General features: G+C 39.6%; 1 protein-coding gene across 6 annotated transcripts in view; it reads left to right on the top strand.

Annotated features, from left to right (window-relative positions):
- The window catches only part of LOC114828661 (low affinity immunoglobulin gamma Fc region receptor III-like), a 35,573-nt gene extending 15,069 nt beyond the window's left edge, over positions 1–20,504 (top strand). Inside the window, exons 1-10 of one of the 6 annotated variants that reach the window (XM_034290335.1) lie at positions 5,793–5,905; positions 13,801–13,827; positions 14,074–14,343; positions 14,607–14,852; positions 16,040–16,195; positions 16,530–16,607; positions 17,547–17,600; positions 18,041–18,112; positions 18,695–18,751; positions 20,421–20,504. In XM_034290335.1, the coding sequence (XP_034146226.1) occupies positions 5,875–5,905; positions 13,801–13,827; positions 14,074–14,343; positions 14,607–14,852; positions 16,040–16,195; positions 16,530–16,607; positions 17,547–17,600; positions 18,041–18,112; positions 18,695–18,751; positions 20,421–20,446 (1,017 nt within the window). In that variant the 5' untranslated portion in view covers positions 5,793–5,874 and the 3' untranslated portion in view covers positions 20,447–20,504. Of the gene's footprint in view, positions 1–5,792; positions 5,906–13,690; positions 13,828–14,073; positions 14,344–14,606; positions 14,853–16,039; positions 16,196–16,529; positions 16,608–17,546; positions 17,601–18,040; positions 18,113–18,692; positions 18,752–20,420 lie in introns of those variants that run through there. The other 5 variants (XM_034290334.1, XM_034290333.1, XM_034290336.1 and 2 more) reach the window with 5 other exon arrangements.
- Positions 20,505–21,829: the final 1,325 nt, after the last annotated feature.

Raw genomic sequence — 21,829 nt, 5'->3', positions numbered from 1 at the left:
ATATTAGATTATCATGACAGACATGACTGGTGAAACCAGATCATAATATCAGCTGTGCTGTGTCATTACTAACAGAAAGACAGTTATAGTGTTATAAATAATACTACACTAAGTGTCAATAATGTTAGCCAGCCTTCAAAATGTTTATGTAATGAGCTACATTGTAGAATATTCTTTTTTTTATTAAATTGTATTTCTCACTGTTTTATTTAATAATTTTTAATAAATCATTATTTAACTTTAGCAAGATCAGTGTATTTCTGAAATCGAGTCAAATAAAACTTCCAAGACCTAGCGATTCTGTGTGTAGCGCCTGATTGGTCCACCAGATGTTCCATGTGTAACGTCTGATTGGTCCACTAGATGTTCTATGTGTTGTCATGATTTAGCAATGAACAATACTGTTTTGGATATTGTATTGTTATGTTAAACAATATCACACTACCTGGCTGTAGACATCGAGGATATATTAAATAGATATTGCTGCTAACCAGAGATGTAGGATCAGATTTCTCCAGTCTTAAAATGTGTTGGCATTTTATATAGTAAAACTAACACACACATAAAAAATGACTTAAATGCTGAGAATCATAATTCATCCTCACAGTGTGAAATGGTTTTCTTAAGGTCAGAAGACTGTGAAGGCCACTCCAGATCCTTCAACTTCTTCTGCTGTAACCACTGGAGGGTCAACTTGGCCTTGTGCTTAGGGTCACTGTCATGATGGAAAGTCATAGAGTGTCCCATGCACAGCTTTTGTGCAAAGGAATGCACATTTTCACAAGATTCTCTGGGCCTCTAGAGCGCATACCCACCCCACCTCCCAAAACATCAGTGGGCCACCAACATACTTCGCAGTGGGGATGGTATTCTTTTGACTATAGGCCTTGTTGACCCCTCTCCAAACAAAGCACATATGGTTGTTACCATAAAGCTCTATTTTGGTCTCATCACTCCAAATTACAGTGTGCCAGGAGCTGTGAGGCGTGTCAAGGTGTTATTGGGCATTGGCGCAGTAAATGCTTTTTTCTGGCAACTCAACCATACAGCTCATTTTTGTTCAAGTAACGTTGTATTGTGGACTTTGAAACAACCACACCGTCTTTTTCCAGAGCAGCCTGTATTTCTCCTGAGGTTACTTGTGGGTTTTTCTTTGTATCCCGAACAATTCTTCTGGCAGTTTTGGCTGATATCTTTCTTGGTCCACCTGACCTTGGCTTGGTATCAAGAGATCCCTGAATTTTCTACTTGTTTATAAGTGATTGAACAGTACTGACTGGCATTTGCAAGGTTTTGGATATATTTCTCTATCCTTTTTCATCTTTATATAGTTCCATTACCTTGTTACACAGGTCTTTTGACAGTTTCTGCTCCCCATGGCTCAGTATCTAGCCTGCTCAGTGCATCCACATGAGAGCTAACAAACACATTGACTATTTATAAACAGACACTAATTGCAATTTAAAAAGCCACAAGTGGGAAATTCACCTTTAATTGCCATTTTCACCTGTGTGTGTCACCTTGTGTGTCTGTAACAAGGCCAAACCTCCAAGGGTATGTAAACTTTTGATCAGGGCCATTTAGGGTAATTTCTCTTACCATTATTATTTAAAAAGGAGCCCAACAACTGTGATAATAAATGGCTTCAAATGATCAGATAATAAATGGCTTAAAAAGTTTTTTTTGCATGATCAGTCATATTTTCAAAATCAATGCCAAAATGTCATAATTTCTTCCAGGGTATGCAAACTTATGAGCACAACTGTACATACACAACCCTCAACTGGACATAATCTTGCACCTTACATATACTTTTTAGTTATTTTTAGTAATTAATGCACAATCTACTATTTTCATACTCAGTTCACTGTTCTTATTAGTCTTTATTTCCCTTATTCCTTTTGTATTAATTGTTGCACCAACAGCCAGAACAAATTCCTTGTTTGTTGTGAAACTTACTTGGCAATAAAACACTCTGATTCTGATATAAGGTCACACTACTGTTGTTTGCTACTTGGGGTTTAAGGCCGGGTGTCTCTGTAAAGCCCTTTTTGACAACTGCTGTTGTAAAAAGGGCTTTATAAATAATTTTGATTGATTGACTTACCAAATTCCTGTCATTCATCTATCAACATGAGGAAGGTCAGAGAACACAGAAATGAAATGAGACAAAAGGTTGTAGACCTTCATAAATTCGGTGAAGGCTATAAAAAATAACCAGAAACCTGGTTATGATACATGGCATCAAGTACCAAGAAATCTGACCAAAGCTAGTCAGCCTCAGTCAGGAGGCTAAAACTAGTGTGGAGAAAACATAATCAGCAACATTTTTATTATCTGCTGAGCCTAACCCTGACCCCTAACCTTAACCCTTAACCCTTAACCTTTAACCCTAACCCAGATCCTAACTTTAACTTTTACCCTAAACCTTCTAAACATAATTCTAAGCATAGCAAGCATTTGCTAATCAGTCATTAAATCTGCCGGTAGAACAATGATCAAAAGAATTCCACACAAAACAATTTAGTCATTCTGATGCTTATCATATCCTGTTGTAAAATGTGGAAATTGGGACAAAAAGTATCCAAGATGGTGTTTGCTGTCCTGTGAATGGTGTGGCACAGACCTAAAATGTAGAGGTAACCTTGAATGACTACTGCTTTCTGTCAATCTCTCTTTCACTTCTCTGTTCTTGTGGGCTCAAATGTTTCTTTTGAGACAACAGTTCCTCAATCTAGATGTGTTAGACTTGACAACAGAGTGATGCAAAAGAGACATTTAAAGTTTTCTCATCAAAGTTAGATGTTTATGTTAGACATTAATGGTAGAACCAGATCATAGTATCAACTGAGTTAGTGTTAGATTATCATGACAGACATTAATGGTAGAACCAGATCATAATATCAACTGAGTTAGTGTTAGATTATCATGACAGACATTAATGGTAGAACCAGATCATAGTATCAACTGAGTTAGTGTTAAATTATCATGACAGACATTAATGGTAGAACCAGATCATAGTATCAACTGAGTAAGTGTTAGATTATCATGACAGACATTAATGGTAGAACCAGATCATAGTATCAACTGAGTTAGTGTTAGATTATCATGACAGACATTAATGGTAGAACCAGATCATAATATCAACTGAGTTAGTGTTACATTATCATGACAGACATTAATGGTAGAACCAGATCATAGTATCAACTGAGTTAGTGTTAGATTATCATGACAGACATTAATGGTAGAACCAGATCATAGTATCAACTGAGTTAGTGTTAGATTATAGTACCAATAGAGTTAGTATTAGATTATAGAAGTTCTCCTTCTATTACATGCACTGTGAAGTTCTCCTTCTCTGACATGCACTGTGAAGTTCTCCTTCTCTGACATTGTTTTATATGTAATGTTGGAGTTACTTCACATGGTTGATATTATAGATACTTTGTGTCAAGGTTATGGCCATGGAGTCAACATTGGGGGGTCTGGGGGTCCCCCCAAGTAAAACATTAACCATCAATATTTAAACAATCTGTTATCACCATGTTGGTGTTGTTCCTACAACATCATAACTATGGTTGTAGGAACATTGTAACTGACCTGTATTTAGTTTGTTACCCCAGTCCAAAGACAGAATATTCCCCAGCCCCCCACCTTTTGACCTAACCCTAACCTCAGAGACAACTCTGCCTAAACCTAACCTTAGTGGTACCTGTGCCTGAATCTAACCTCAGTTGTGCCAATATTGTTTATGATGTTGTCAGAACAACACCAACACAGCGATATCAGATGAATCAATATTTGCTCCTTTTCTCACTCACCTCCATGTCACCTGCTCTCTCTGCCCTGTTGACATCCTCATGGTCTCTGTCCCCTCTCTTTCTTTACTCTGAACGCACCAGAATGAACATGAAATTAGTAAACAAGTTTTTTTCCATGATGTTCAGGATGGATTACTGATCTCTTAACCATTCCTGATCTGAATGATTGTTATCAATAAACATAGACACTTCTATCATCTGACTGGTACTCATTTTCTTACTTTCTTACTTTTGTTTTCTGAGGCTGCCCAAAAAACTGATGAATTTCACTATGAATGAAAGCTGATTAATAAAACTGCACATTAATCATACAAACACTAATAATGCTATTAATCATAAGCAAATACAACTATACAGAATACTATACGAATATGCAATCAATGAAAACGACTACTGTCTGCATAAATGACACATGCAGCGCAACATAAATGATCGACACTTTACTCAGACTTCACGTAGGCCAAAAAAATCCTTCACGTAAGACATTAATGTTAGTTGAATACAGTACCTACATGAGCACCATTGTCAGTCGCTGGGTGAATGTGTGGCTAATTAGCTTTCCAGGTAACTTACCTATGATGATAGATAACATTAGTGATGGTTTATTGATTAGCTCTCGCAAATCGGCCCTTCTTCACCAAAAACTTTTGTTTTCGCTCCATGCAAATACTGCCACTTTTTAGCAAACTATTATTTATTAAAGGAATTATTTATTAAAGGCAGGTATGGCCGGTTCTCTAGGTCTAGGAGACATTGAACGGACGTCATTGAACATTGCAGGTGTGCGGGCTGCACTCTATGGTGTACCTCCCCTGGTACAGCCCACAACATCAACGGTAAGTTAAGTTGTTTTAATTTTAGTTCTTTATGCATACTGGAACGGGGGATGGGGTGGGGGCGGTGCAGCGCGATGTGAAGCCACTGCAGTGGGCGTGGTTTCCTTGGGGATTTGAATATTTTCTAAATATTTAGCTTTACACTTGGCGACACATTTAGATATAACATTTAGATTTAACATTTAAGATTTAGATATATATTTAAGATTTAGATATAATATTTAGATTTAACATTTACCATTTAGATATAACATTTAGATTGAGATACAACATTTAGATTTAACATTTAACATTTAGATTTAACATTTAGATTGAGATACAACATTGAGATTTAACATTTAACATTTAGATTTAACATTTACCATTTAGATTTAACATTTAGATTTAGATTTAACATTTAGATTGAGATATAACATTTAGATGTAACATTTAGATATAATATATATATATATATATATATATATATATATATATATATATATACATATATTTCTGTTTCAAATGTGAGGAAAATGCGCTACATGTGAGGACATTTTGAAAATGTATCAGTTAAAAAACTGTAACTGAACTTTTACATTCGGCACCCCATACCCATCGCCCCAAAAGCCACTCCCTCACCACACTTCCCTTCATTGAAATGAACTGAGCCATCTCGCCCATTGTTACCAGTGTGAATGTACCGTCACTCTTATTTGCTCCCTCACTTGGCAGAGATGCATGTGCAACACGCAAAATGGAGGGCTGAAGATGGATTTGAGGACGGAGAGGTTTATTTTCTGTCTGATATGATAAATGCTGACATCATGACCTGGTTATAAAAGAAAACCTGGTTTTAAATACAGCAAAAGTCTTGTACACTTTGGGAAAGTTTCAGTATGGGCTGTCAACTTTCACCTCTCCTTCTCCTCCACTAGGGGGTGTCATCTACCGCCTCTCCTTCTCCTCACAAGGGGGTGTCATCTACCACCTCTCCTTCTCCTCCACTAGGGGGTGTCATCTATCATCTTTCCTTTTCCTCCACTAGGGGGTGTCATCTTCCACCTCTCTTTCTCCTCCACAAGGGGGTGTCATCTACCACCTCTCCTTCTCCTCCACTAGGAGGTGTCATCTTCCACCTCTCCTCCTTTAATAGGGGGTGTCAGTGTGTCAGAACAGGAAGTTGGAGGGTCTAGTAGATCTGCTGTAGTTTACAGAGAATCACTCATCATCAACCCAGGATGGAACTGAAACCAGTCTATTGGATTCTCTGTAAGTACTCTTCCTCCCTGTCTCCCTCTTTTCCTTAGTTTACTTAACAGTTTCTAATGCTACAGTGCCCATATTGTCAAGTCAAGCATTATTAATATGTTCATTACAATTAATGTGTTTATCAATTACTATGTTCATACAGGTTCATAAAATGTTCTATATACTATATATCTGGTTAAAGTCATTTATATTTACACTGTTTGGACCTAAACTCTCATTCCAGGATTTTAGGGCTCTGGTTGTAAATGTGGAGCTGTCGAGCCAAAACCCGTTTGTGAAAATTGTGTACTGTCATATAAGGTTGCGAGATAAAATATGTGAGCTATTTTGAATTACTTGTATACCAGCATATATGGCTCCCAAAATACAGTAAGCTCTTCGTCTTGAGTCATAATAAAAGTGTTTTACTCTTACATGTTTTCATTGAACAAACTGCATAGGCTGGTAAATTATGTGAACCTCTAAGATAATGACTTCTTTCAAAGTGGGTAACTGAAGTCAGTTTTTCTAATAAATATGATGACATTCAGGTGGGGGTTAGAGGTTACCTGTCATATAAAAAACCCACAAAGTTCATTGACCAACCATGTCTGCCCCTAAAAACAGAGATCTGTTCAAGTGGAATACGACCCAGTCAAAATAAATATCAGCAGACCTCAGAACAGTTGTTGAGACTCATAAGGTTAGAGAGGGATACAAAAGCATCTGTGTTACGAACTCCAACAACTATAGTCTAGGGGAGACTGGAAACGTAACACCTACATTTCACTAGTATATAATACGATGATACACAACATCAAGAACTACAGTGAGAGGTACTCTAATGTCCATATAGATATATTTATAACTGATCAGTAGTACAAACTGACATACAGACATGCAGGGGAAAAATAATGGGGTAGTGCCGCCTATATCTAAGCCATAGAAAATCTCTAATCTAGTCTCAAAAAAGAAGAATCTTACCTAACTTATATTAAACCCTAACTAACTACACTAACTAAACTATCTAACCATATCTAATACATAAGTAGGACAACCGCCTCCAACCTGCTAGGCTAGTGGACTAATACAAACAGAAAATACCTAAGTGTAAGCCAATGTATACCCATGGGTATCTAATTAGTGATGGGGCGCATGAAGCCGCGGCTCCGAGGCTTGTTTTGAAAGTTCATCCCAGTTTGCTCGAAGCGAAAGGGTCAAGGCTTCGGAGAAAAAAAATCTACCATGTGATTGCAGAGGTCACAGATTTCGGAACATGCTTGTTTTAAAAGACAAGGCACTTTCCAACTAGTAGGATATAGGGTGTTTCAAGCTTTTTCATCGAGCATGGACGTTGTAGGTGAACAGAGCCAAACTAACCCACTTCCCGAAAAGGGCGTTGGGTGATAGTATAATAGTATAATTAACCTTCAAATGTCAAGGATTGTACTATATAAAAAACTAGACGATTCCGTTAAAATGTTAAAAGTTGTGTAAGCTATGTAACATATTGAATTCTTTTTTTTTTTACAGAAATCACACATTCTTAAAAAATTTAATATCTACTTTGCAAACACCGTACAAAGCATTTAGCAAGTGTATAGCCAAATAACCATTTCTCTAAAATTAATCTGCGGCATCATACACATACAATTATATTGCATCTAAATATTGCATTAGAAAATGGGACAACCAATGTAATAACCAATGAACAATGTTCAAAATTGTATTTTTGTCTTTAATTTCTCGCATGTCAGGATCAAGACAGAATAGGGTGGCGACTTGTATCCGAGCAACAATATCATGTTTGATGACGTTTGAAGCTTCGGACGTCATACAACCATCTAATGGTTTTAACGACATGGCGCTTTCCAACCATGCTTTAAAACGATCTCTATTGACAGGACCAGCGCTTTCCAACCATGCTTTAAAACGATCTCTATTGACAGGACCAGCGCTTTCCAACCATGCTTTAAAACGATCTCTATTGACAGGACCAGCGCTTTCCAACCATGCTTTAAAACGATCTCTATTGACAGGACCAGCGCTTTCCAACCATGCTTTAAAACGATCTCTATTGACAGGACCAGCGCTTTCCAACCATGTTTTAAAACGATCTCTATTGACAGGACCAGCGCTTTCCAACCATGCTTTAAAACATATGAAACTAAATTAGTCTCCAGCCTAATTTTCAAGAACTAATTAAGTTCACAAGAATGAATGGCAAAACGTTCCTGATACACGTCATTCATTATCAATAACAAACGGGTAGGTCCAATAGCATAGACTTTTGTTAGAATATGGCTTGTAATTTCGCTAGGTGCTTCACCTGGCCAGTGGCAGAACGCGTAGAGTCAAAGGGACGATGGACGGGGCCATGTACCGTCAAATCTTGGGTGAGAACCTCCTTCCCTTAGCCAGGGCATTGAAAATGGATCATGGATGGGTATTCCAGCATGATAATGACCCAAAACCCAGAAACGTCTGACCTCTGTGATTGCCAACAAGGGTTTTGCCACCAAGTACTAAGTCATGTTTTGCAGAGGGGTCCAATACTTATTTCATATTTTATTTATATTTTAAAATGCAAATCGATTTATAACATTTTGTTATGCGTTTTTCTGGAAGTTTTTGTTGTAATTCTGTATCTCACTGTGCAAATATTGAAGCAACATCTCAAGACATCAGTCAGGAAGTTACAGCTTGGTCACAAATGTGTCTTCCAATGGACAATGACCCCAAGCAAACTTCCAAAGTTGTGGCAAAATGGCTTAAGGAACACAAAGTCAAGGTATTGGAGTGGCATCACCAAGCCCTGACCTCCATCCTATAGAACATTTGTGGGCAGAATTTTAAAAGCATGTGCGAGCAAGGAGGCCTACAAACCTGATTCAGTTACACCAGTTCTTTTAGGAGGAATGAGACAAAAATCACCCAACTTATTGTGGGAAGCCTGAAATACTTGACCCGAGTTAAACAATTTAAAAGCAATGCTACCAAATACTAATTGAGTGTATGTCAACTTCTGACCCACTGGGAATGGGATAAAAGAAATAAAAGCTGAAATAAATCATTCTCTCTACAGTTATTCTTACATTTCACATTCTTTAAAGTGGTGATCCTAACTGACCTAAAACAGGGAAATGTTACTAGGATTAAATGTCAGGAATTGCGAACAACTGAGTATAAATATATTTGGCTAAGGTGTAAGTAAACTTGACCTGTAAAAGTAGTTTGACGAGATCCTCCACTGAGCTTCAAAAACTGCAAAATGTAATATACAAATAAAGTTATTTTGGAAAATTTAAGAGTAGAGATGTAAAGGTCAGTTAGATACCAAACTTGTCGTTAGATATCTCGCTCATATGAGTAGCTAGCTATTAAAAATAATAAATAATATCCAGAAATGTGGAAAAAATAACAGCTGTACACATCACACTGGTCAGTGGATCTCTAACTCATATGGATGATTAGCTATAAAAAAGAACCATAGAAGAGTATACAGTGGATATAGAAAATAATCACCCCCCTTTAATATAATCAAACTTTGCTGCTTTGCATCCTGAAATAAAAACGGACAAAAACTATTTTTGTTTTATTCAGCTGTATTTACAACCTATAACATCCATGTGAAAGATATAATACCAACTAGTCAGATTTTTTTTTATTACAAATTAAAAAACAGAATCACTGAGTTGAGGTGGTTTGGGCATCTGGTAAGGATGCCCCCAGGACGTCTCCCTAGGGAGGTGTTCCAGGCACGTCCAGCTGGGAGGAGACCTCGGGGTAGGTCCAGGACTAGGTGGAGAGATTATATTTCGACACTGGCCTGGGAACGCCTCGGGATCTCCCAGTCAGAGCTGGCAAATGTGGCTCGGGAAAGGGAATTTTGGGGTACCCTGCTGGAGCAGCTGCCCCCGCGACCCAAAACGGATAAGCGGATGAAGATGAGATGAGAGAGATGAGAGAATCACTGAGTTGGTAAAAGAATCACCCCCCTCCTAAAATGAACCAGGTGTAGTTAATCACCTTCTCCATAGCACACAAAGCCAACTGACTTTGAACTGTGATCGGCTGTGGTCATTTTGATTAGCTCAACATGAAACAAGCTTTTCCTGAAGCATTTCAGTCCTTGGTAGTGCAACTGAAGAAAACAATCAACTATGGGTGGCAAGGCATTGTCAAAAGATCTCCGGGATAAAGTTGTGGACAGGAGATGGATAAAAAAAAATTCAAGAAGCACAGTGAAGTCTATTATTAAGAAGTGGAAGGTATTTGGTACAACACAGACCCTCCCTGGGTCAGGACGTCGCTCCAAACTGGATGAAAGAGACAGGAGGAAACTGGTCAGAGAGGCTACCAAGAGGCCTACAGCAACTCTGAAGCAGTTGCAGGAATTCATGACAAAGAGTGGTCACAAATTCTCCACAAATGTGGCTTGTATGGGAGGGTTGCAAGAAAAAAGCCACTCCTCAAGAAAGGCCACACGACTGAGCTTTGCCAAAATGCACCTTGAAGATTCTAAGGCCACGTAGAAAAAGGTGTTATGGTCAGATGAGACTAAAATTGAATTATGTGGCCTCAACGCCAAACGATATATCTGGTGAAAATCCATTACAGCTCACCATCCAAATAACACAATTCCTACAGTAAAGCATGGAGGTGGTAATATCATGTTATGGTGTTGTTTCTCTGCAGCAGGGACTGGAGCACTTGTCAGGATAGAAGGAAAAATGGATGGGGCAAAATACTGTCAAATTCTTGAGGAAAATCTCCTGTTCTCTGCCAGAAAGTTGTCAATAGGAAGAAGATTTACCTTCCAACATGACAATGACCCAAAGCACACAGCAAAACTGACCACACAGTGGTTGAAGGAGAAAAAGGTATATATCCTTGCATGGCCTAGTCAGAGCCCAGTCTTAAACCCCATTGAAAATCTGAACATGAGCAGTCACCATCAAATTTAACTGCCTTGAGCAGTTCTGCAAAGAAGAGTATATTGCAACATCTAGATGTGCAAAGTTAGTAGAGACATATCCCAACAGGCTAAAGGCTGTAATTAAAGCAAAAGGTGGTTCAACAAAATACTGACACAAGGGGGTGATCCTTTTTCCAACTCAGTGATTGTTTTATTTTGTTTTTTTCTGACATGTTGGTGTTATATCTTTCACTTGGATGTTATACGTTGCACTGAGTAAATACAGCTGAATGAAACAAAAACTGTGTCTGTCTTCATTTCAGGCTGCAAAGCAACAAAATGTGATTATATTAAAGGGGGTGATTCTTTTCTATACCCACTGTAGATTAGAATTAACAAGATTCAAGATGCTGAATCTAATGGGGGCACTCTGGACAATACAATATTGTTTTCACGTGAAACAGAATTCCACAGAACTGTAACCAAATAAGCCTGAGGTCTGATAGGGAACATTTCCCAGACGTGGTAATTCAGTGAAGACCAAAAATACCAATACAATTTCCTATTGGGAAGTAGCCTACATTTTCAAGATTCCCAAATGAACACAATTGTTATTTATCTTGTGAAAAAATACCCTCAGATCTGTCTGCACTTCTATTAGAGGCTACACATCTATTACTCCTTTGGAGGGAATGTATTGAAAGATTTACACAAAAAGCCTTTGCTGATATCCAATCAGTCTTTAGAGCAATGACGAGCCAGGAAACAACATATTGCACCCTTTTTCTATATGCAGCATTGAACCTTTTTTCAAGAGCTACTGATGAGCAAACTGAATATTGGACATGAAACTACATTTACCCAAACGAAAGCAGCTAGAAAATAAAAATTATAAAAATTACAGTCCAGACTGCCAGAGGTCAGGATCCACTTTGCCTGCTGCACTTTCTAATTGGCTGGTAAAAAGTTAGATACATTTTCTTTTGTCTACTATTCCTAGCTGTTAAAATACCAGAATGTTCATGAAGTTTTGAGTCTGAATTTTGGAAATTATTCTAAATTGATCCAAAAAGTCAGATGCAGTATTAACGTAACGACAGTCAATGGAAACCAAAATCACCAACCCATTGATTGCTGGATTCAAACTCTGAAAATAAAAGCAAACAATTGAAATCACAGGCTGTTCCAATTTGCATGAATTTCATCAGGGCAACTCATGTGACTCAATAGTGTGTATGTCCCCCACGTGCCTGTATGTAATCCCGACAACGTCTGGGCATGTTCCTGATGAGATGGTGGATGGTGTCCTGGAGGATCTCCTCCCAGACCTGGATCAGTCCATCAGTGAGTTCCTGGACAGTCTGTACAGTCTGATACATAACGTCCCAGAGGTTCTCAATTGGATTTAGGTCTGGGAAATATCAGGGCCGGTCAACGACATCAATCCCTTCATCATCCAGGAACTGCCAACACACTCTGGCCACATGAGGCCGTACATTGTCCTGCACCAGGAGGAACCCAGGGCCCACTGCACCAGAGTAAGGTCTGAAGATTTCATCTCGGTACCTAACAGCAGTCAAGGTACCGTTGACTAGCATGTGGAAGTCTGTGCGGCCCTCCAAGGATATGCCTCCCCAGACCATAACTGACCCACTGCCAAACTGGTCATGCTGGATGATGTTGCGGGCAGGATAATGTTCACCACGGCATCTCCAGACACTTTCACGTCTGTCAAATGTGCTCAGTGTGAACCTGCTGTCATCTGTGAACAAGGCACCAATGGGGGACTGCCAATTCTGGTGTTCTCTGGCGAATGCCAATCAAGCTGCAGGGTGCTGGGCTGTGAGCACAGGTCCCACTAGAGGACGTTGGGCCCTCATGCCCCCTCATGGAGTCTGTTTCTGACAGTTTGGTCAGAAACATGCACACCAGTAGCCCACTGGAGGTCATTTTGAACGTCTCTGGCAGTGCTCCTCCTGTTCCTCCTCACACAAAGGAGCAGATACCGGTCCTGCTTCTGGGTTGCCCTTCTACAGCCCTGTCCAGCTCTCCTCGTGTAACGGCCCGTCTCCTGGTATCTCCTCCATGCTCTTAAGACTGTATTGGGAGACACAGCAAACTACCTTGCGACGGCATGTATGGACGTGTCATCCTGGAGGTGCTGGACTACCTGTGCAACTTGAATGGGCTGAAGGTACCGCCATCATGCTACCAGTCGTGACAAGGACACTAGCAAAACATAAAACTAGAGAGCAGTCTGTCAGGCAGGATAAGGAGAGAGAAATTGTATGTGTCCACCTATGGAGAATTGCTTCTAAATTATTACAAATGTCAAGATCTCAATTTACAAATGTATATTACAATGTGTAAACAGAAAATACAATTTACAAATGTATATTACAATGTGTAAACAGAAAATACAATTTACAAATGTATATTACAATGTGTAAACAGAAAATACAATTTACAAATGTATATTACAATGGGTAAACAGAAAATACAATTTATGATCCTCAAATACAAAACATGATCCACAAATATATTTCACTGTCATTACATAAACTCCTTTCTACTTGAAAGCAAGGATTTTAATATGAAAATTTATTTGCGATTATCCCTCACACCTTTGAATAGTAAATTCACTTTGCAGATCACATTATATTTCTGGATTGGTCCCTATTTGTAACATTTTGACTCAAGTTTTGCAATGTTTTATACTACAATATGCACAAACACTCACGCTTTATTTCTCTGTGTTTCAGTGCTTTTCATCTCCAGATAATTATGTGTCCCTCTAAATGCATTTCTCTCATTGAAAATGAATAGGAGGTGGACTCTTGCTAACGTATCTTAACCAAAACAACACCAATGATCCACATGATGAACCTTTCACTATTATATCTTCTTTCTAGATGAATTGTCTTACAACCTGCTGGTTCAATGTGTTAGAGGATGGAAAAAGATTTCAACACTCACTCTGTATTTCTCTGTGTTTCAGTGCTTTTCATCTCCAGAGTGGCTGCAGGTGATAATTTACAGTATTTATGTTTCCTCTCTCAGATCATTTTCATTCTAATATACTATAAACTATTTACTACTTACTCTGTCAGAGTGATGCAGATGTGAAATCCACTCAAATCATGTTCACAACTCAAAGACTGATTTTTTGGGAGTGTTATTTTTGCAGTGCAGGAGAAAATCATATCTCTATGAATCTTTGTATAATTGACTGAATTCAATCCCCTCCCCTTACAATCTATTTTCTTCTCAGGTCAGTCTCCAGGTTCTCTGATTGTCAGACCCAACAGATCTCAGTTCTTTGAATATGAGTCTGTCTCTCTGAGCTGTGAGGTTCAGGGTGGTTCTACTGGAAGGAGAGTGGAGAGGAACCCAACAAGTGGAAAGCTTACAGAGTGTGGTGATGGATGGGGAAGGTTTGATGGAACCAACTGCATCATCTCCTCAACCAAATCAACAGACAGTGGAGTTTACTGGTGTGGCTCTGGAAAACACAAAAACACTGTCAACATCACCGTAACTGGTATGTTCATTACAACTAAATGTTTTTTAATGTTAACAATATGTTGACATCATGAATATCTATTATTTGACATATTTTATACTATTGTATCTACTGTGAAATTAATTACTATACATTGTGTAGTCGGAAACTATTGTGTTGTGTGAAACTAAATATTCTATATTATGTTTTAAATCAAGTACTGTATATGGTGTTGAATGTATTACTGTATATTATTCTGTGTAATACTGTACATGTTATCTACCTGCTCCTGTGTTGTACAGATGGTCATGTGATCCTGGAGAGCCCCGCCCTTCCTGTGACTGAGGGATTTAATGTGACCCTGAAGTGCAGAAATAAGACAAATCCCTCTGACCTCACAGCTGATTTCTACAAAAATGGAACTTTCATCAGGACTGAGACTACAGGAGAGATGACCATCCCTGCAGTATCACAGTCAGATGAAGGACTTTACAGCTGTAGACACTCAGAACTAGGAAGATCACCAGAGAGCTGGATGACTGTGACAGGTGAGAATATGAACTAGGAGAATCACCAGATAGATGGATGACTGTGACAGGTGAGAATATGAACTAGGAGAATCACCAGATAGATGGATGACTGTGACAGGTGAGAATATGAACTAGGAGAATCATCCGGTATGAAGGATGACTGTGACCGGTGAGAATATGAACTAGGAGAATCACCAGATAGATGGATGACTGTGACAGTTGAGAATATGAACTAGGAGAATCACCAGATAGATGGATGACTGTGACAGGTGAGAATATGAACTAGGAGAATCACCAGATAGATGGATGACTGTGACAGGTGAGAATATGAACTAGGAGAATCACCAGATAGATGGATGACTGTGACAGGTGAGAATATGAACTAGGAGAATCACCAGATAGATGGATGATTGTGACAGGTGAGAATATGAACTAGGAGAATCACCAGATAGATGGATGATTGTGACAGGTGAGACATTGTAGTAATTTTAAATACACTTTTAATATAACTGTTACGAATCAGCTCCAGAGGTCTACGTCACCAGCCTTCTAGGCACCACTGTTCCAGCTAAACACCTTCACCCCAGACTGTCCCCATATTGTTGTCCACACCTGTTTCCCATTCTCCCTGATTTCATGCCTGTATATATGGACCTGTTTCCCCAGTGCTGTGTAGGTTATTATTTCCATGTCACTGTGCAGTGAGTACGACTATTCTATTCTATGTGTATTGTATCATTCTGGCTTCGTCAGCATGTTCTGGTTTGGAGGCTTTTCACCTCACTCTACTTTGGCCTTGCCCAGTCAGTTTTTTGGACGTGCTTTGAGTTGGGTTATAGAAACACTTACCACATTTCCTGCATCTGTCTCCACTCCCTACAACACAATAACTGAATTTAAATATGTGCCATATATATGTATTGTAAACATCTTGAGTCATCTGTCTCTACTGAAAGATACAGGAAATGTATCCTGTATTTAACAATACTGTTTGACCAGAACTATCAATATCCATATCAATCAAATGTGTTTCATAAAGCCATTTTTACATCAGCTGTTGTCACAAAGTGCTTATACAGGTACCCAGTCTGATACCCCAAAGAGCAAGCAACAACTAGATCAATACTGTCTTATCAGAACTGTCAATATCCAGTTCAATCCATTTGACCAGAACTGGCTGATTGTTTTCTTTCTTGTTTTCTAAGCCGCCACCTCCTCCAACCCCACCTCCTCCACCTCCTCTCCGCCCCCCTCTTCATCTTCGTCCTTGCTCATCCTTCTCTCTGTGTCTGGATTGGCTGGTGTCTCAGTCTTTCTGATCATTCTATTGGTCCTGTTCTGCTACCGCAAGAAGAAAAAAGGTAAGAGTTTTAAAGCCCTTTTATAGTGTAAAAGTGAGAGGTGTAACTCTCTTATAGTGTAAAGGTGAGAGGTTTAACTCTCTCATAGTGTAAATGTGAGAGGTTTAACTCTCTCTCTCATAGTGTAAAGGTGAGAGGTTTAACTCTCTCTCTCATAGTGTAAAGGTGAGAGGTTTAACTCTCTCTCATAGTGTAAAGGTGAGATGTTTAACTCTCTCTCATAGTGTAAAGGTGAGAGGTTTAACTCTCATAGTGTAAAGTGGTGTAATTGTATTCCAGATGTAAAACATTGTTAGGACCCATATTGATCAAGGTAATTATAATGTTGTTTCAGGGGAGATGAAATCTGACCCCAGAGAGGTGACCTACACTAACGTTAGAATCAAACAGGAACAAAAACACGGAAAGCGAGGTAGACACACACACACACACACACACACACACAGGAGGAGAGGTAGACACACACACACACACACAAGAGGAGAGGTAGACACACACACACACACACACACACACAAGAGGAGAGGTAGACACACACACACACACACACACACACAGGAGGAGAGGTAGACACACACACACACACACACAGGAGGAGGAGAGGTAGACACACACACACACACACACAGGAGGAGGAGAGGTAGACACACACACACACACACACAGAAGGAGGAGAGGTAGACACACACACACACACAGGAGGAGAGGTAGACACACACACACACACACAGGAGGAGAGGTAGACACACACACACACACACACACAGGAGGAGAGGTAGACACACACACACACACACAGGAGGAGGAGAGGTAGACACACACACACACACACACAGAAGGAGGAGAGGTAGACACACACACACACACAGGAGGAGAGGTAGACACACACACACACACACAGGAGGAGAGGTAGACACACACACACACACACACACAGGAGGAGAGGTAGACACACACACACACACACACACACACACACACACAGGAGGAGAGGTAGACACACACACACACACACAGGAGGAGAGGTAGACACACACACACACACACACACAGGAGGAGAGGTACAGTACATAGACACACATTCATTTTATTATTTTTGTGAGCACCAGTCATTGAGCACCAAATAACTACATGGAGAAATTGAGCACCAAATAACTCATCTTTAGCCTAACCCTAAACTTAAGCCTGAGCTTAAAACTTATATAATTTATGACAACATGGTGTCACTTCACCAGATCTGATTTATTTTACTGTACTTCTATACAAATACAGAAAAACCCCACTCACATACTCTCTTGTAATATATGTAGTGTATTGGTACGTTATTCTGACAGTTTTTTGTCTTATCTAGAAAAGTGCCCAGGAACTGGTCCAGTCTACTCTGAAGTGGCCTTTAACACCAAAGGTACATTAACACACCAATAAAAATAATAATATTCTAGTACAGCAGTGATGATTATAAACCTATAATAATAATAATATTATATTAGACAGAGATTCAGGTCAGAGTCTAGTATCTATAATGCTTGTATTATATTATCAAAATTTATTTATAAAGCGCTTTTTACAACAGCAGTTGTCACAAAGTGCTTTACAGAGACACCCGGCCTTAAACCCCAAGGAGCAAACAACAGTAGTGTTGAATTTCAGTGGCTAGGAAAAACTCCCTATATTAGACAGAGATACAGGTCAGAGTCTAGTATCTATAATGATAATATTATATTAGATACAGATACAGGTCAGAGTCTAGTGTCTATAATGATCTGATTCAATGTATTTAAATATAACCATTTCAGTTAATATGGTATCAGTATTCATCAGGTAATTATTCTGTGTCTCCTGTAGGTGGCGCCTCAGCTGGTCCCAGGGACGTGACCTACGGACAGCTTGAAATCAGGACCAAGAAGAAGAAGAAAGGTAGGCCCCCAGAACATATTAGCACTGTACTCCAAACATTAACTGTACCCCTTCCTCCAAATCCAGAAAAAAATAGATAATTGACACCTTAATTCTCGAACATCAGATGAGATGATCAGTGGTTGTTATGAACGATGTCTTGTGCTTTACCATTTCGGACTGTTTTCTCAAAGGCATCCTAACTTCATCATTGTAACTATCAGAGGAGCTTTTTTAAACATTTGAGCAAAAATGCAGTCACATCTCTCCATGAGCTCGACCGTGGCCAGTATTACTGAATTATTCTAATGCTAAGGTTGGATTTTAACTGTGAAAGCTAAATTATTATTATTAAATTATTGTATATTCTTTTCAGTCTTATTGGTATCACCACAGGTTCACAACACAGTGAATTCTTCTCTCTGCAATAAAATACCTGTATTGATATCTGGTTACGTCTTGAGCCATGACAGGAAAAATCTAACGAGCAGTAATTAAGCCAACGTTCAATCACTATCAGGAAACAAAGGCCCTAAACTAACATGCTGTCGGAGTTCGAGGTACTAAACTTGTTCTATTCATTCTGTTTCTATGGCTGTACAGAGAAGCCCCTCCCACTGGAACCTGATGATGTCTACACCTCCGTGAGACCAGCTGCAGGTGAGACCAGTCTGTATTCTATACCAGCTGCAGGTGAGACCAGTCTGTATTCTATACCAGCTGTAGGTGAGACCAGTCTGTATTCTGTACCAGCTGCAGGTTAGACCAGTCTGTATTCTATACCAGCTGTAGGTGAGACCAGTCTGTACTCTATACCAGCTTTAGGTGAGACCAGTCTGTACTCTATACCAGCTGTAGGTGAGACCAGTCTGTACTCTATACCAGCTGTAGGTGAGACCAGTCTGTACTCTATACCAGCTGTAGGTGAGACCAATCTGTACTCTATACCAGATGTAGGTGAGACCAGTCTGTACTCTATACCAGCTGTAGGTGAGACCAGTCTGTACTCTATACCAGCTGTAGGTGAGACCAATCTGTACTCTATACCAGCTGTAGGTGAGACCAGTCTGTACTCTATACCAGCTTTAGGTGAGACCAGTCTGTACTCTATACCAGCTGTAGGTGAGACCAGTCTGTACTCTATACCAGCTGTAGGTGAGACCAATCTGTACTCTATACCAGCTGTAGGTGAGACCAGTCTCTACTCTATACCAGCTGTAGGTGAGACCAGTCTGTACTCTATACCAGCTGTAGGTGAGACTAGTCTGTACTCTATACCAGCTGCAGGTGAGACCAGTCTGTACTCTATACCAGCTGTAGGTGAGACCAGTCTGTACTCTATACCAGCTGTAGGTGAGACCAGTCTGTACTCTATACCAGCTGTAGGTGAGACCAGTCTGTACTCTATACCAGCTGTAGGTGAGACCAGTCTGTACTCTATACCAGCTGTAGGTGAGACCAATCTGTACTCTATACCAGCTGTAGGTGAGACCAGTCTGTACTCTATACCAGCTGTAGGTGAGACCAGTCTGTACTCTATACCAGCTGTAGGTGAGACCAATCTGTACTCTATACCAGCTGTAGGTGAGACCAGTCTGTACTCTATACCAGCTTTAGGTGAGACCAGTCTGTACTCTATACCAGCTGTAGGTGAGACCAGTCTGTACTCTATACCAGCTGTAGGTGAGACCAGTCTGTACTCTATACCAGCTGTAGGTGAGACCAATCTGTACTCTATACCAGCTGTAGGTGAGACCAGTCTGTACTCTATACCAGCTGTAGGTGAGACCAGTCTGTACTCTATACCAGCTGTAGGTGAGACTAGTCTGTACTCTATACCAGCTGCAGGTGAGACCAGTCTGTACTCTATACCAACTGTAGGTGAGACCAGTCTGTACTCTATACCAGCTGTAGGTGAGACCAGTCTGTACTCTATACCAGCTGTAGGTGAGACCAATCTGTACTATATACCAGCTGTAGGTGAGACCAGTCTGTACTCTATACCAGCTGTAGGTGAGACCAGTCTGTACTCTATACCAGCTGCAGGTGAGACCACTCTGTACTCTATACCAGCTGCAAGTTACTGTCAATCTATTATCATGTATCATTGTGAGGTTGTGTTACAGTTAAACTAACATAATTTATCATTGTGAGGTTTGTTACAGTCAGACTAGCATCATGTGTCATTGTGAGGTTGTGTCATGTTAAAGTCAAACTAACATTATTTATCATAGTGAGGTTGTGTTACAATGTGAGGTTGTGTTACATTGTGAGGTTGTGTTACATAGTGAGGTTGTGTTACATAGTGAGGTTGTGTTGTTTATTACAGGTCCATCTAAGAAAGGGAGAGTCTGACTGAACGATGGGGAGAGAAGAGGACCTCTGATACATTCACACCTCTAGCCCCCCCCCCCTCCCCCCCCCCCCCACACACACACACATTCGGGTATGCAAACAAGCAAGTTCATTTATATAGCACAATTCATACATCGAAGCAATTCAATGTGCTTTACAAAGAAAAATATATGAAAGTACAATAACATAAAAACAAACTCTCAAATTAAAACATTAAAACGACATCATAATAATAAAAAATTGAAAAAGAAAATATAAAAAGAACAAAAACAGGATAAAAACATTGGAAGCTATAAGGCTAAACAGTGTGGTTAAGTTTAAGTGCTCAGTCATAGGCACGTGAGAAGAGAAGTGTTTTTAACCTGTTTTGGGGCTAAGATCTTCTGGTAGTTTATTCCAGTTTAGCATAACTGCTAAACGCAGCTTCTCCATGTTTAGTTTGGACTCTGGGCTCTACTAGCTGACCTGTGTTCATGGATCTAAGAGTCCTATGACTGAGCACTTAAACTTAACCACACTGTTTAGCCTTGTAGCTTCCTATGTTTTTATCCCATTTTTAATCTTTATATGTTTTCTTATTGTATTTTTTATTATTATGTTTTCATTTGTTTTGATGTTTTCATTTGAGTATTTGTTATTTGTTTTTATGTTGTTGTACTTTCATATATTTTTCTTTGTAAAGCACATTGAATTGCTTTGATTTATGAATTGTGCTATATAAATAAACTTGCTTGCTTCCTTGCTTTAATGCACACAAACACCCACACTACTGTTTACATTTTTGGGGTCACTAAAAATGTGTTTGTTTTTGAAAGAAAGCACATTTTTTGTCCATTAAAATAACATCAGATTGATATGAAATACAGTGTAGAAACTGTTAATGTTGTACATGACTTGTAGTTGGATACGACAGATTATTAATGGAATATCTACATAGGTGTAAAGAGGCCCATTATCAGCAACCAGCAGTCCTGCATGGAATGTAATAATTTTAGGGGCAAGGTCATTTGGCATTCATTGTCACAAAAATGTTTAGGGCACAAAGGCTACAAACCAGGGTACAAAGGCCGCAAATCAGGGTAAAAAGTCCACAAACCAGGGTACAAAGGCTACTAACCAGGGTACAAAGGCTACAAACCAGGGTGCAAAGGCCACAAACCAGGGTACAAAGGCTACAAACCAGGGTACAAAGGCTCCAAACCAGGGTACAAAGGCCACAAACCAGGGTACAAAGGCTACTAACCAGGGTACAAAGGCCACAATCCAGGGTACAAAGGCTACTAACCAGGGTACAAAGGCCACAATCCAGGGTACAAAGGCTACAAACCAGGGTACAAAGACTACAAACCAGGGTACAAAGGCCATTGAGTAAAATTGGAGCTT

Source organism: Esox lucius, chromosome 24 (genome assembly GCF_011004845.1).
Source record: "Esox lucius isolate fEsoLuc1 chromosome 24, fEsoLuc1.pri, whole genome shotgun sequence".
In the NCBI taxonomy this organism is placed as follows: Eukaryota; Metazoa; Chordata; class Actinopteri; order Esociformes; family Esocidae; genus Esox; species Esox lucius.
The sequence above is the reverse complement of the archived record's forward strand: the minus strand, read 5'-3'. Positions and strand labels throughout refer to the sequence as shown.